Below are 12395 nucleotides of genomic sequence, written 5' to 3' on the forward strand. Positions count from 1 at the left end.
TTACCTATAATTATGCTCCTGCAAGACTAAACACACCCAACTTTTACCAAAATACGTAGAAGGTTATAACTTGGTCATAACTAGACTCTCTATGGGTTTTAAAATAGGATTAAGATAACGTTTATTGTTTTTTTGTATTTTTGTATTTTCTGTATTTGAATTATATTAATTTTGTTTACATCCAGCTAAGTCAAAATATGAAATGCATTTAAATACAATGTTTTAAAATCCAGTGCATAATGATACAATATATAAAATGTGTTTGTTAATACAGTGTTTTAAAATTCAGTTTTCTTATATTTTATCGATATAATTCTGTTTTATACTTTTTAGCTATATCCAGCCAACATAAATAGACTGGCTTGTGTGAGGAATGACAAAATGAACCGGCAAATCACTGCCCTGCTAACGCCCCTGCTAACGCTACGAGCCAGATTCTCTGTGACAATCTCAAAAACCAAAAAAAAGAAAGCTAATGTGATGTAATAACTTCACTTTGACAGGTGGTCATCATCATTTATTAATCGTGTTTGCTGAGGGTAACTTTTATGTGCTATCCATAATTCAAGAGCTGATTTTCATATTCTGGGTGCACAGGCTCGCTGCAGGTGCGCTACAACCTGGGCGGTCTGAGGGAGCCCTTTGCCATTGACGTGGACCAGCGCAATCTGGCCAACGGACAACCTCACAACATCAACATGTCCCGAGTGAACAGGAGCATTACCATACAGGTGCGCAGCTCTCTCACGCACAAACCCCAGAAACGCTCTCTCGAATAACCCGAGTGCATCCTCCCTTTAGCTGACACTGGAGGAGGATGAAAAATTTAAGCTTCTCCTTACAAGCAGTTTAGAACTTTAAGAGACTGCACACAGGCACACAAAGTCGTACACAATATTGTAGACTGTGCGAGCGCCTGCGTTTAGTCAAAAGAGGAGAATAGTTTCCAGCAGTGGACAAATATTGCTAAACATGTATTGATTTTGCGTGTTAGCATGTTGCAATTGCAGTGCATTTATTAGATAGCTTTTGTATATACATATATTTATTAGAGTTTAGCAGGATCATGGTAATATTGTCTATGCAGCTTAGCACAGATCGATACTACCAAGGCTCTGGAGCTGTCAGGGATGGAAAGAGAATAGAAGGCTAATCTATTTTAATTTAATACTCTTCCGGAAAAAGAAAATGCACCGATCTGGCTGCAGGTGGCTGCTTAAAAAGACCGGCAAGATGGCTGCTGTGGAATTATTGTTATCAAGTTGGTGTTGAAGGGATAAAATAATAGTGTTAAATATGGTTTGGGTGTGTCTCGGCTAAAATGTGGACGGTTCCTCTTCGTTTTATTCTCTTAAGTCCTTGTTTAGTTCTGTCCAAGGCATTGTCAAGGTCTAAAACATGAATATTGGCTGCGTATAAAGAAAAACCTTTTTATGACATAACTCTACTTACTGTTACACTATGTTCTATGTGTTTGTTATAATATAGTTTTAATCTTTCAAGGTTTTCAGATGAGCTGTGCAAGGGATATCTATATTCTAGTTTATATATATTACGTTTTTTTTAGTTTTTTCACTGTGGAAAGATCTGGAAATGGGCTTTATAATTTGTCTGAACACATTTTTGGGATTGTCTAAATGTATGAATGATCTGTGCGGCTCAGACTCCCTTGAAAAAGAGATCAGTAATCTCAATGGGACTTTCCTGGTAAAAAAAAAAAAAGTTGAAATAAAAAAAGATATTAAAAAAGATCTCCCCCTTGTGGCCATAAATAAGTATTTCAATTCACTTAAACATTGAGTGAATTTATGCTCTTAATAATTGTTTCATAAAGGGTGCTTGTCGTCATCGTGTTCAAGTAGTCGATATGTATTTGACATTTTGGAATTATCATCTAAAAGGAAGATATAATTTAATCTGTTTGAACGTGACATTAATAACAAACACTGTATATTAATGATTTGACTTAATCTATAGCCATAAAGATGTCAGCTTTCCCACACTGCGAAACCACCATGACTCCCTCCCCCTTGTGTCCCGTTTGCCGTCCTTCACTTTGGCGGCATCTACACGGCAGCACCATCAGTGGCAGAATCTCATCACCGCCCCGCATTTGCAACCGCGGTGAAAAATCCCGACAGCCCGAGAATTAAACTGAAATATCTCGCCTAAGTCCTCCTCATTTCCTGAACAAATCACGCCCGGCGGCCCCTGATCGTTCTGCTGGGGCCACTTTACCGACACAGAAACGCATCCGAGTCAATGGAGGATCCCTTAATCCCCACAGACCAGCACATATTAGATGCACACAGCCTTCTACCCGCTAATGTCGACAGCCTTAAAGATTGACGTCGGACCAAGTTTTAGAGAGCAACTTAGAAAGGTTTGTGCAGGTGAACGATGACCGGCGATGTGAAACTACTACACATTATGTCTCTCATCTTTATCTGCATTGATTATGAAGATTTAAAAAGTTATCAAAAACGTTGTAGAGTTCAGAAATAAAGCTGGATATATTGTGATCTGGTTTCAGTATTTACTAAGTGTCTGGTGACTTCTGAGCCACTGGCAAAAGCATAATGAATCTACCGTTCCCGCCCAGATTTGCCACTTCACAACAGTTTATTTTAATGCACGCTTTCAGACTCTGTAATCACAGTGTTTACAGTTGCATTTACCATACATTAAGAGACGGTCCACTTCATCATTTTAGCCATTGCTGAAAACGGCGCAAAGAATGATGCATTAACAAAATTGAATTGAAGAATACGCTCGTTTTCATAATGTAACCTTCTATTAGCTTTGATAATGTTGTTCCTGCGTCATTTATGGAAAGCTCTTTTAGTCAGATCGAATTGTGCATATCTCTGCCCAAATGCCCAAGCCCATTTGCTTTTCGACGTTGAAGCGAATCATTAGTGACTGAAGTGCACCCTGGCTAATTCCTCCCAAATTGTTGCATTATGCATTAAGGCCTCAAGCCGTTTGAGCCAGCTGAATTTAAAATTTAACCAAGTCATTATTATTTTGTTTACTCCATTCAAATCCCCCTTTTGAAACCAGCAATTGCAGTGAGATCTGAGGGAGATAGCCACAAATCACGCAGGGGTGTCGGAAACTCTTTTTATTGTTTTAGTATAATGCAAATACAAAATAGACAGAACACGACACAGAGAGCAGCCTGAGGGGGAGAGCATGTCTGTAGAAAGTCATCAGGCAGAACGTCTCCTTCTGTACGTTTTTTGTCCCATTTGTGCCGGTGTCAAATTTTTTTCCATTTTCAAATTCAGTGCAAAAGTTAGTCTTTCCATTTCATACTTGTCCGGTGTTATTTGGCTCCAGTCCGTGACAGTCGGCTCTGTCTCTGTCACGCAGCTCCTCGTTATTGCTTTTTTGCTGCAGACAAACGTACAGCCAGAGATTCTCTAACAACCAGTACTTTCCTGTGTGTACTATAAACTTTGACATGGTGTTATCAAATACTGTGATACCTTTTTCTTTTTCTGAATTTAATTTTCTTTTTACATTTTTTAACTATATAACGATATAGACAAACATTAACCAAACATTCAGAGAAATTAAATCATATTACATCTAAATAAATCAATTGGTCCAAAATCTTTCAAATTTGTCCATTTCCAAATTAAGTCTAAATTTGTCCATTTGTCTGTTACAATGTCAGTCCTGTCCTTGATCGTTGGTGATGTTTGTGTCGTCCATTTCTTTGTGATGGCCTTTTTCCTGTCTCAAAAAGTACATTCCAAAGGTATCCATTCATTGTGTCCATGTCAGGGGTTCTGAGGCCCAAATATATAGTTCTAAAATTGAGAGGGATGGCAACGTCAAAAACATTGTTATTTTCTAACAGGGTGGTCCCAACACATGGGATAGTGTTTTTCAAACATAATTACTTCCAAACTTGAGATTTTGTGTTCCTTCTGGCTTCATTGGCAGACAGTTTAGCTTGAAATAAAGAAGAATTCCTATTAAATAATGTTGAAAAAACATCCATGAATCCAAACGACCGAAATCAAGATAAATACTCAGAATTCAAGAGCTATAAAGGTGACATTTTATATTAAATGGATTTTTACAAGCCTTTACTTATGTTATAATGCTAACCTGGTGGCTAATGCATTAGCCACCAGGTTTGTATTCAGATTGATTCATGCATGCTTGAGTAATCTTGTAATATTCTGCGTTTGAGACTTTATTGTGCTCAAATGTCTGTTTTCACCTACCCCCTATCACCACCCACAGCCATGTACTTAATAATAATAACTCAAATGTAAAAGTCTGCTGCTCACCGCTCTGAAATGCCATTACGAAAAGGCAGCCCATGGACATGTGTCTATTATTAAGCCGTTTTAGGTCAATATTGCAATTTACAAAGAGGAAAATTATGATCTACGCATAATGTAATTATTAAACCTGAAAAAAGCAAGTCTCCTGTAACCTCGTGGGAACATAACCTTTTTCACAGTGCAAGTGCTCCTAGTTTCTGCAGCGGTCCGTTTTATCAATGGTCCGAGTTACTAATTACAGTAATACTGTTAAGATCAGCGATGCGTAGGCGAGGTATAGATTTAGTTCAATGAATAAAACCACTCTGCTGCAGTCTGTGGATCAAATTCAACTTTGAGATCGAAGCGCAGAGTCAAGTGTTTGCCGAGGCCTGTTTAGGTCTCACTTTGCCGCTATCAGGTACAAATCTTAAAAGCTTTCAGACGATTGACGGTGAAAGCCACGGCCCCTGAACAAGTTGCAGAAGTGTTGGCGGGTGGTAAGTGGAATCAGAGCGACAACTCGGCGAGAAGAGAGATAAAAAATAAAAGAAGGGAAAACCACAGAGTAACAAAAACACTTAAGGTTATCTGACAGCATGTTACGGCTTAAAGGCAAGTTCAGGGCTCAGCTTTACATGCAAACAGTTAACCAAATCAACACATGAAGAGCTACATCCACTTTCTGGGGGAGGTCTTGTCAGGTTAGTTCGCTATCAAAGGCACGCCGAGATCAAAATGTGTTCCAATCTGTCCGTCTGTGGCGTACCCCATTCTCCTGAACAGTGAAAGTTTAGAGATGAAAGTGAGCTGGCCCCCCAGGCACCAGGCAGTTTCACCGCTGCAGCACTGTCCTCTCCCTCTGCACCGCACACGGCTCCATTATGAGCAGCAAACGTGTCGCCCGGAATACTGAGTCACGTCTTTCAAGACCGTAGTTACAGCTTTTAGCCGTCTGATTGAATCGGAGGCAAATTGCTACGTGCCGCATATGGTCAAGTGCTCCGAGCTGCTTTGTCGCTCTGTCAAACTTGTATTGTGTTTGTCCTTATGTAATCAGACCATAAAGAAGAACTTGTATTCCATAATGTGTAGATTATAGAAAATGGTCTCAGAAAATAGACTTTCCAACCACTGCACACGCACGACATGTTCAGTATAAGACTGCATAAGTTTTGTGTTTGTACAAGGCTGTTTTCTAGTCATTATTTACATTGACTAGACTAAACTAATAACTAGACTAAAACTAATGATTACTTTGCCATTCATTTATTCTTACAAAGACATTTTTGTATTTATTCTTTTCAAAAAGTGAAAACAAAAATGCAGAACACAAACCTCCGTGAGCAAAACAAACAGAAGACATCTAAAACCGTTTGCAGCATAAAATGTCCAGTGTATATGTCGAATGGATTTTTTAAACCGCTGAAGCTGAAGTGATGCCGCTTGAGGATCTTGAGGATTCTTGCAGACAATAGGTTTTTCATAAGAAACAAAAAACATACACATTTTCTTGTGTTATTTTGATGTCATTCTTGCTTTGTCTGAGCCATAAAGCCTCTTCTTTCTGCACATGGCATGTTTCGAAGTTGTGCATTGTCCAGATAACGATGATTCAATTAAAGCAGTTGACAACCATCTCTGTAATTGCATTAGTGGCATTTAATTGATTAAACTGTTTAACATTTTTTGTAATTATAGTCCTATTTTAAACCTGGTTCAGCTCCAGTTTAGCTTGAATAGTCCTGTTGAGATCTAGTTGTACTCAGAAGACCAAATATTTTATTTCACAGTCAAATATGAATAAATACCTGCAACAAAAGGCATTATTTTTTATAGGTTGAAAATATGACATCTAAGTGCGCAAAGACTGTAAATTGACAAAAAAGTAGCAGGAATTTGGTCTAATAAATACTGGACAAATGAAATGAACTTTATTAGTCAATTTCCACTTTTTAATAGGATAAGTTTCGACTCATTTAATGTATAATAAAGACAGTTTATTGTGAGTTTTGCTTGCCTCCTAAAGCCTAAAGCGTTACTTTGCTAATGTCTGTTTATACCATAGACTAGATGAGATTGCACGTTGTCAGAAAACTAGATTTCACCCATTGTTAATTTTGTTAAAATTGTTAATCTGTTGTAAACTGTATACATCCTTCGAGACTCCCCTTGAAATAAAGACCAAATTGTTTGTTGTAAACTGTGAACTTGCAAAAGGGATCCAAATAATTGAGCTTGTAATTGACAGAGTTTGGTGACAATGTTTTGTGACTTGGCCGGGCCTTTCTCTCCTTCTCCGTGGACCTTTTTATGTGAGCAGAGGTTTTCTCGACAGCCCTCCCTGACTGCGCAGCCAATTTGTTTTCTCAGATAAAAGTAAATAAGCTGAGCGCGATTTAATTGTGCCCCATTATCCCAACCTCCAGTCACATTGCAAAACAAAACCCTGCTCTCTGCTCCTCCGAGACCCGGCTTTTGGAGTGAATCAAATTAGGATATGCCGTGAGTAAATAGAAACAGTGAGAGGTGAGGTGTGTGGGGGGGGGGGAATCTCACTCCAAAACATTAAAATCTGAAATGGCTCGGGCAACCTTTTAGCACGAGCCCTCAACGGCCGTTCAGACAATCAATGCGACAAATTCTCAATAAATGCAAGCCGTTGTTTTCAATCAACCTTGCCACTATAGTCAGCGCGGTGGGATTGAGTTTTTGCATGGAAAAAAGGGACAAAGGATCTTTTATTTTCTACCCGCGCGCACACAGACATTTGGAATCGTTCTCGTCAGCGGCTGTAGCCTTCAAGCTAATTAGAATCTTCAGTGGAACAGCAATAACAAGTTAATTATGTAGCAGGATATTAGCACCATGTATTTCCCCCTTCTCCCCTCTCTCTCTCTCGCTCTTCTCTGCCATAAAGAAAGACACTGGCTCGCCTCTGTCACAGTTATGTGGCTTCAGAAAGCACATTGTGTAATTATGTTTGAGATTTGGTGAGTCAGGATAAAATTATGACTGAGGATGTCTTAAGCGTTGAGCAGGAGGACTATAGAGGCTTTTTGTTAATTATTTGAGCAACGAGTTAACTTTTAATTGTTCTTTTCATGTCGTTTAAGTGTAAGTATGTGGTGAGACAACAGAACATTGTACCAGTTTGAGGTGATTACAGGCATATTTAGGGGAAGTAAATGAAGTAGAACACTGGTGCTGTGTGAGCTCCTGCAGAAGGTGCAAGAAATCATTTGCAGTTGGAATATTTCTGAATTGAGAGTCAATTTTAACCACATATTGGCCCTTTTTGGTTAGTCATGGTTTAGAGCTAGTATAAGAATGATGCTGTCCTGTTTTAGACCTGTTTTAAATTGGGTGGTTAAAACAAATATTAGAATATAATATAGATTTAGTATTTTATGTGAACATTTTTAGAACTTCTGAAGTAGAATATTGTGGATTAATTTGAAGTAAAACTCAATTACTATTATATTTTTGTGTGATGATAGCTTTGTGTGAGTTTGGCTCACAAATATGTCAAAACGTTTAAACTGACAGTCTGAAAATAAATCCATTTAGTACACTGAGCAGGCTATAATAAGTAAACACATATGCAAAGATGCTAGGCTATACCATTTACTCTTTTTTGTTTTGGTATTTTTATTGACTCATTGTTTAATGCTGTCCAGTGAGAGAATAATGATAATTTACAATAAAAGCAACCCTCATCCACTTCCATTCACACTGTCTACAGACAAAGCACAGTTTACAAGTGTATGACAGTTATCAGTTCATGAAGCCTGTCCGAACATTGCTGAGTCCAGTCTTTTAACATCAGTCTTTTTGCAACGATGGTGCCCAATAACCCGGCTGTACAGAGGTCCAATGAGTGAATCCGTCTGGAGGAAGTGTCCTTGAAGAAACACCAAACCGAAAAGAAAAGACACTTGACCAGAACTTTTGAATGAATGACGAGCCCCAAAACAAATGAAAGCGAGTGCTATCAGTCACTTCAGCTATCTCATATTGAAGCCGCAGACTCTGAGTACTATTTAAAGTAGTGGTAGCAATGAATCACTTTAAACTGACTGACAGAAGAAAGGAAAGCAAAAATATATATATTCAAATTTTAGTCGAGAATTTCCCATCACATCAAACTGCTGTTCACGTTCATGCCACAAGAGGGAGACATTGCACTTCACTCTACTACACCGCTATGTTCAGTTTATCATCCCGTCCTGGACACTGCGCTTAAATGTGTCGATGTGAACCTTGAGGCAGCTCTCTCCAAAGTGCTGCCTGAGTGTTTCAAATGCACTGACCCTCATGTGTCTGTCTCAGCTGGACCATTACCCTGCCGTGAGCTACACTCTCCCCGACGCCTCCGACACGCAGCTCAACCTGGTCAAGACGCTCTACCTCGGCAAAGTCTACGGTGAGTGAGTCCCACAGCGAATCAATCAGGTTAACCTCGGATGTCATGCAAGCTGATTTAGCATTCTAGTCCATGCTGCAAAGAACTGTAACCTTTAAAGTAGCTGGAGCAAAGAAATATGGGCTGAGGTAAACTATGTTTCGGTTGCACTTTATAATAACTACACTTTATTTCGTATCAAAGCATGAAGCAAGACTTAATTGCAACGACTTCATAACGAAATTTTCCCTTGTGTGGACATTAAAGGATTATCTTATCTTAATTCATAATGGACGAATAGTTAATTAAGAATGATTCAGCCTTAGCAACTGATAGGTAAAGCAAGCAAGAGTTACAACTTTGCTCAGTTTGGAGAAATACCTGTTGTTGCCCAATATTGTGTTTTAATGCATATTTTATTTAGTGTTTTGCTGCCTTTGAAGGAGCCCAATCAAAGGAGGCATATTGTCTTTGTAGTAGGCTATTATTGTATTGTATTACGTTATTGTATTAACTCCTATAAGTTATCTGTCCTTTTCCTCTGTATCTACCTGCGTTGCAACAATGAAATTTCCCCATGTTTGGACAATAAAGGAATATCTTATCTTATCTTATCTTAAATTGGCTGCTGTTTGACGCGCATGCTATTTGTTGTAATTGCCCATCGTGTCCACTAGAGAGTGGTAGAGCACTGTATTCATAAAGAGCTGATTCCCATGTGACAAATGTGTTTATGAGACAAGCTTCTACCTTTTTATGTGTCATTAATGTGTGTTTTTTTCCACCACACTCATCACACAGCTATTTGGCTTCTATATTCAACAGTTTGAAGTTTGTAATGTGATTGTCGGGTGGATTCTGGTCGCCTTTGTGCGTTTCTTAACTTGAAGCATGTCGCATCCCGTTAGGTCCATACATCCACACTTCTATTCTTTCTGTCCTTGCAGCCTCTGTCCTCTAATCCAAGAGAAAGTCAGCGAGACTCAAGTAATAGCCGCCGTCACGTCACATGCCACAAGTATCGGCTCTCTCGCTGCGCACTGAGCCTCCCGTGGGGAATAACGCACGCACACAACACACGGGTTCAGGAACACACGCGTCGAGCAGGACCATCCATCTCTGCCCAACTAACTCAGCACAGATGCTCCGAGGACGCACAAGCCAAAGTCATTGTCAAGATGATTTCTAGTCCATTTGAGTTTGAGAAAGTGCACCACAGAACAACGATAAAAACAAAGTAAAAGAGGTCAAATCCAAAACACATTTCGGATGGTGAAAGTTTAGCCAGTTTTCAGTTTTTAAACACTACAATGGCAAAAATGTGACTTTCTTTTTTCATCCATGGACCAAAAGCTATAGTTTAAAATTGAATGTTAACCTTGATGTATATATTTATTCCTTCACGGACAGTGTCTTAAGGCTTCAGTCCATTTTTTTTGCTTGCAGACAGACAACACATTTGTCATTATTAAATTACATTGCCCATATAAAGTATTGGACTTCCTATCGTCTTGCAGATAAAACGCATGCTGTAATTCAAGCTGGTGCTGACACAAGACTTGGATTTAAAATGCGCCGACACGCAAAGAGTATATTTATAATTCTGTTTCCTGGCAATGTGAAACTCGATTGGTGTTACCGTATGTCAGTTGTTCTTTGTAAGCTATTGTACCCTTCTCTTTTCAGACTCACCTACAGCGTCACACTGTGTAACTGTTAAGCGCATATGGAGAGAGAACAAAGGAGAAAAACAAACACATTGTCTGCAAACTGCGAGCGGGCAGCAGAACAAAAGCTGCCATTTCAGAGAGTTGAATCTCATCAGATCAGTTCCAGCCGGTTGTTGGCACCGCACTGAAGATGTCCTTTCATTTGCACTGACACACGAGAGCTAGTGTTCGGGCTGAATGTGGACGCAAAAGCACGTTGTTTACATCTCGACTGTTTGTACTTTATCTCAGGGCAGTGGCATAGTGGATTGTGCAGGCACATTCACTCACACACACACTATATGGGGCTTGTTTTCATTAAAAAAGGTGTATTCCTGACTTAAAACGTGCATTCTAATGTTAGTGGGGTCACCTCTCCACAGACCTGACTTATAAGTTGTGTGGTGGCTCCTCCTACTGGCATGTGGCAGACCCTCCACCAGAAAAGTTACATACTGCACCTTTTTGTAGTCCTAATTAACAACATTCTCTAAGTGTGTGGAATGTTTGTTGTTTCACTATTTATGCAGAATAAAGGAGACAAAATGTTGAGGTTTTTTCTTAGATTAAATAGTTTGGAGATGCATTTATAGGTGTCTCGAAGTATTTTGTCTGGAATGAGAACATAAAATAAACACAATATGCAAAGATGTCACAGTGCAGAGGATTTGAAAGCATAATATGACTTCAAATTTGTACTACTTTTCCTTCTATCATTTGATTTAAACCCGCTGCCACTCCTATATTACTCTCCTCATTCAAAAACATATATGGGAGCCTTGCGCATGAATTTTAAAAACTCATTTTGAATCCAAACATTGCTCTAAATTCTTCAACCGCCCACCTTTTTGAAACCAGTGATGCATAGAGGAGCCCTTGGGCTGCATATCATTGCATTTATTAGCATCTACTCAACAGAATACTGCTTTGCTATTGTTCTGGGCTCAAACACTGCAATATTAATGTTTTGTGTTGCAGTCCTTGTTTAGGGATACAAATTTGTGGGTGCTGAACTGTGCCGGGCTAATGCCGATCATTTAGCCTGGTTGTTGTAGCTGTCGGTGCAGTTACCATGGCCAGGGTTACAAGATTGACTGTGCGTTTGCTGCCAAGAGGTAATCGTCTCAAAGTGGTATTGATCTGTGAAGCGTGTGGATGATTCAGCGTGCTCTGTCACTGAAACCACTGCAGTCAGAGCCTTATAGGCAAATGTACAGTGTATGTGTGTCATTTACACCATGTTTGTCACAGCGCTTGCATCTTGTAGACTGTGGAACACTGTGCGTTCTCTATAGGGAAAGGTTTTAGCGCAGACATAATATAGATCATGCAGTAAAGTATCGGAGACCTGCACACGATGGTAAAGAATACACCAAAATGTGTTAATTTACTGACCTCTTGGGTTGTAAGAAATAACTTATCTTGCATCGTATTCTCCCCAAATTCTTTATTTTTTTGCAGAGAGCGAAACCTTTTTATTACTACCACTGGAATAGTACAATACGTATATTGTAATACAGAAACGTACTGCTGTACAAAAGCCAATGATACAATATCACATGTAAAGCCTCCAGTCTAGTCTTTTCCATAACATCAAATAATAAAAGTGCAATTCAACCACATTTTAGTAGTTGGCAGAAAATAAAATGTAGATAAAAACATTGTGCATGGGTTTAGAATGTTATAATAGGTTAAAGTGACTACAGTGAAATCAATTTTAAAACACAGCAGAGAAATGTGACCCTTTAAATTTGCATTAAACAAACAGTTTTCACCCTTGGTTTGTGGCCAGAGCAAATGTCACTTCTAATGCGATAAGCAGGCTTAGTAACAGGTCAGAGACAAGCCCGTGCACAGTGAGAATACAGGATTTTCACTGTATTTGTCAGCAACACCTACAATTGAAAAAATGCAAGATAAGATTAATGCCATTCTGTGGACAATTCCAGTCAAAGCAACAACATCTTGAGTTACTTCTTTCGATGTCAAAGTCAGTAC

The 12395-nt window shown here is 39.1% G+C and overlaps 1 protein-coding gene across 2 annotated transcripts in view; it reads left to right on the top strand.

Annotated features, from left to right (window-relative positions):
* Positions 1–12395, top strand: part of cntnap2a (contactin associated protein 2a) — a 315624-nt gene that overhangs the window by 290318 nt on the left and 12911 nt on the right. For both annotated transcript variants that reach the window (XM_072450653.1, XM_072450654.1), the window contains 2 exons: positions 598–731; positions 8616–8709. In XM_072450653.1, coding sequence (XP_072306754.1) covers positions 598–731; positions 8616–8709 — 228 coding nt within the window. The remainder of the gene's footprint in view (positions 1–597; positions 732–8615; positions 8710–12395) is intronic.

Source organism: Eucyclogobius newberryi, unplaced genomic scaffold, assembly GCF_026437365.1.
Source record: "Eucyclogobius newberryi isolate DKJ021-1_F unplaced genomic scaffold, fEucNew1.0.hap1 SCAF_18, whole genome shotgun sequence".
NCBI lineage: Eukaryota > Metazoa > Chordata > Actinopteri > Gobiiformes > Gobiidae > Eucyclogobius > Eucyclogobius newberryi.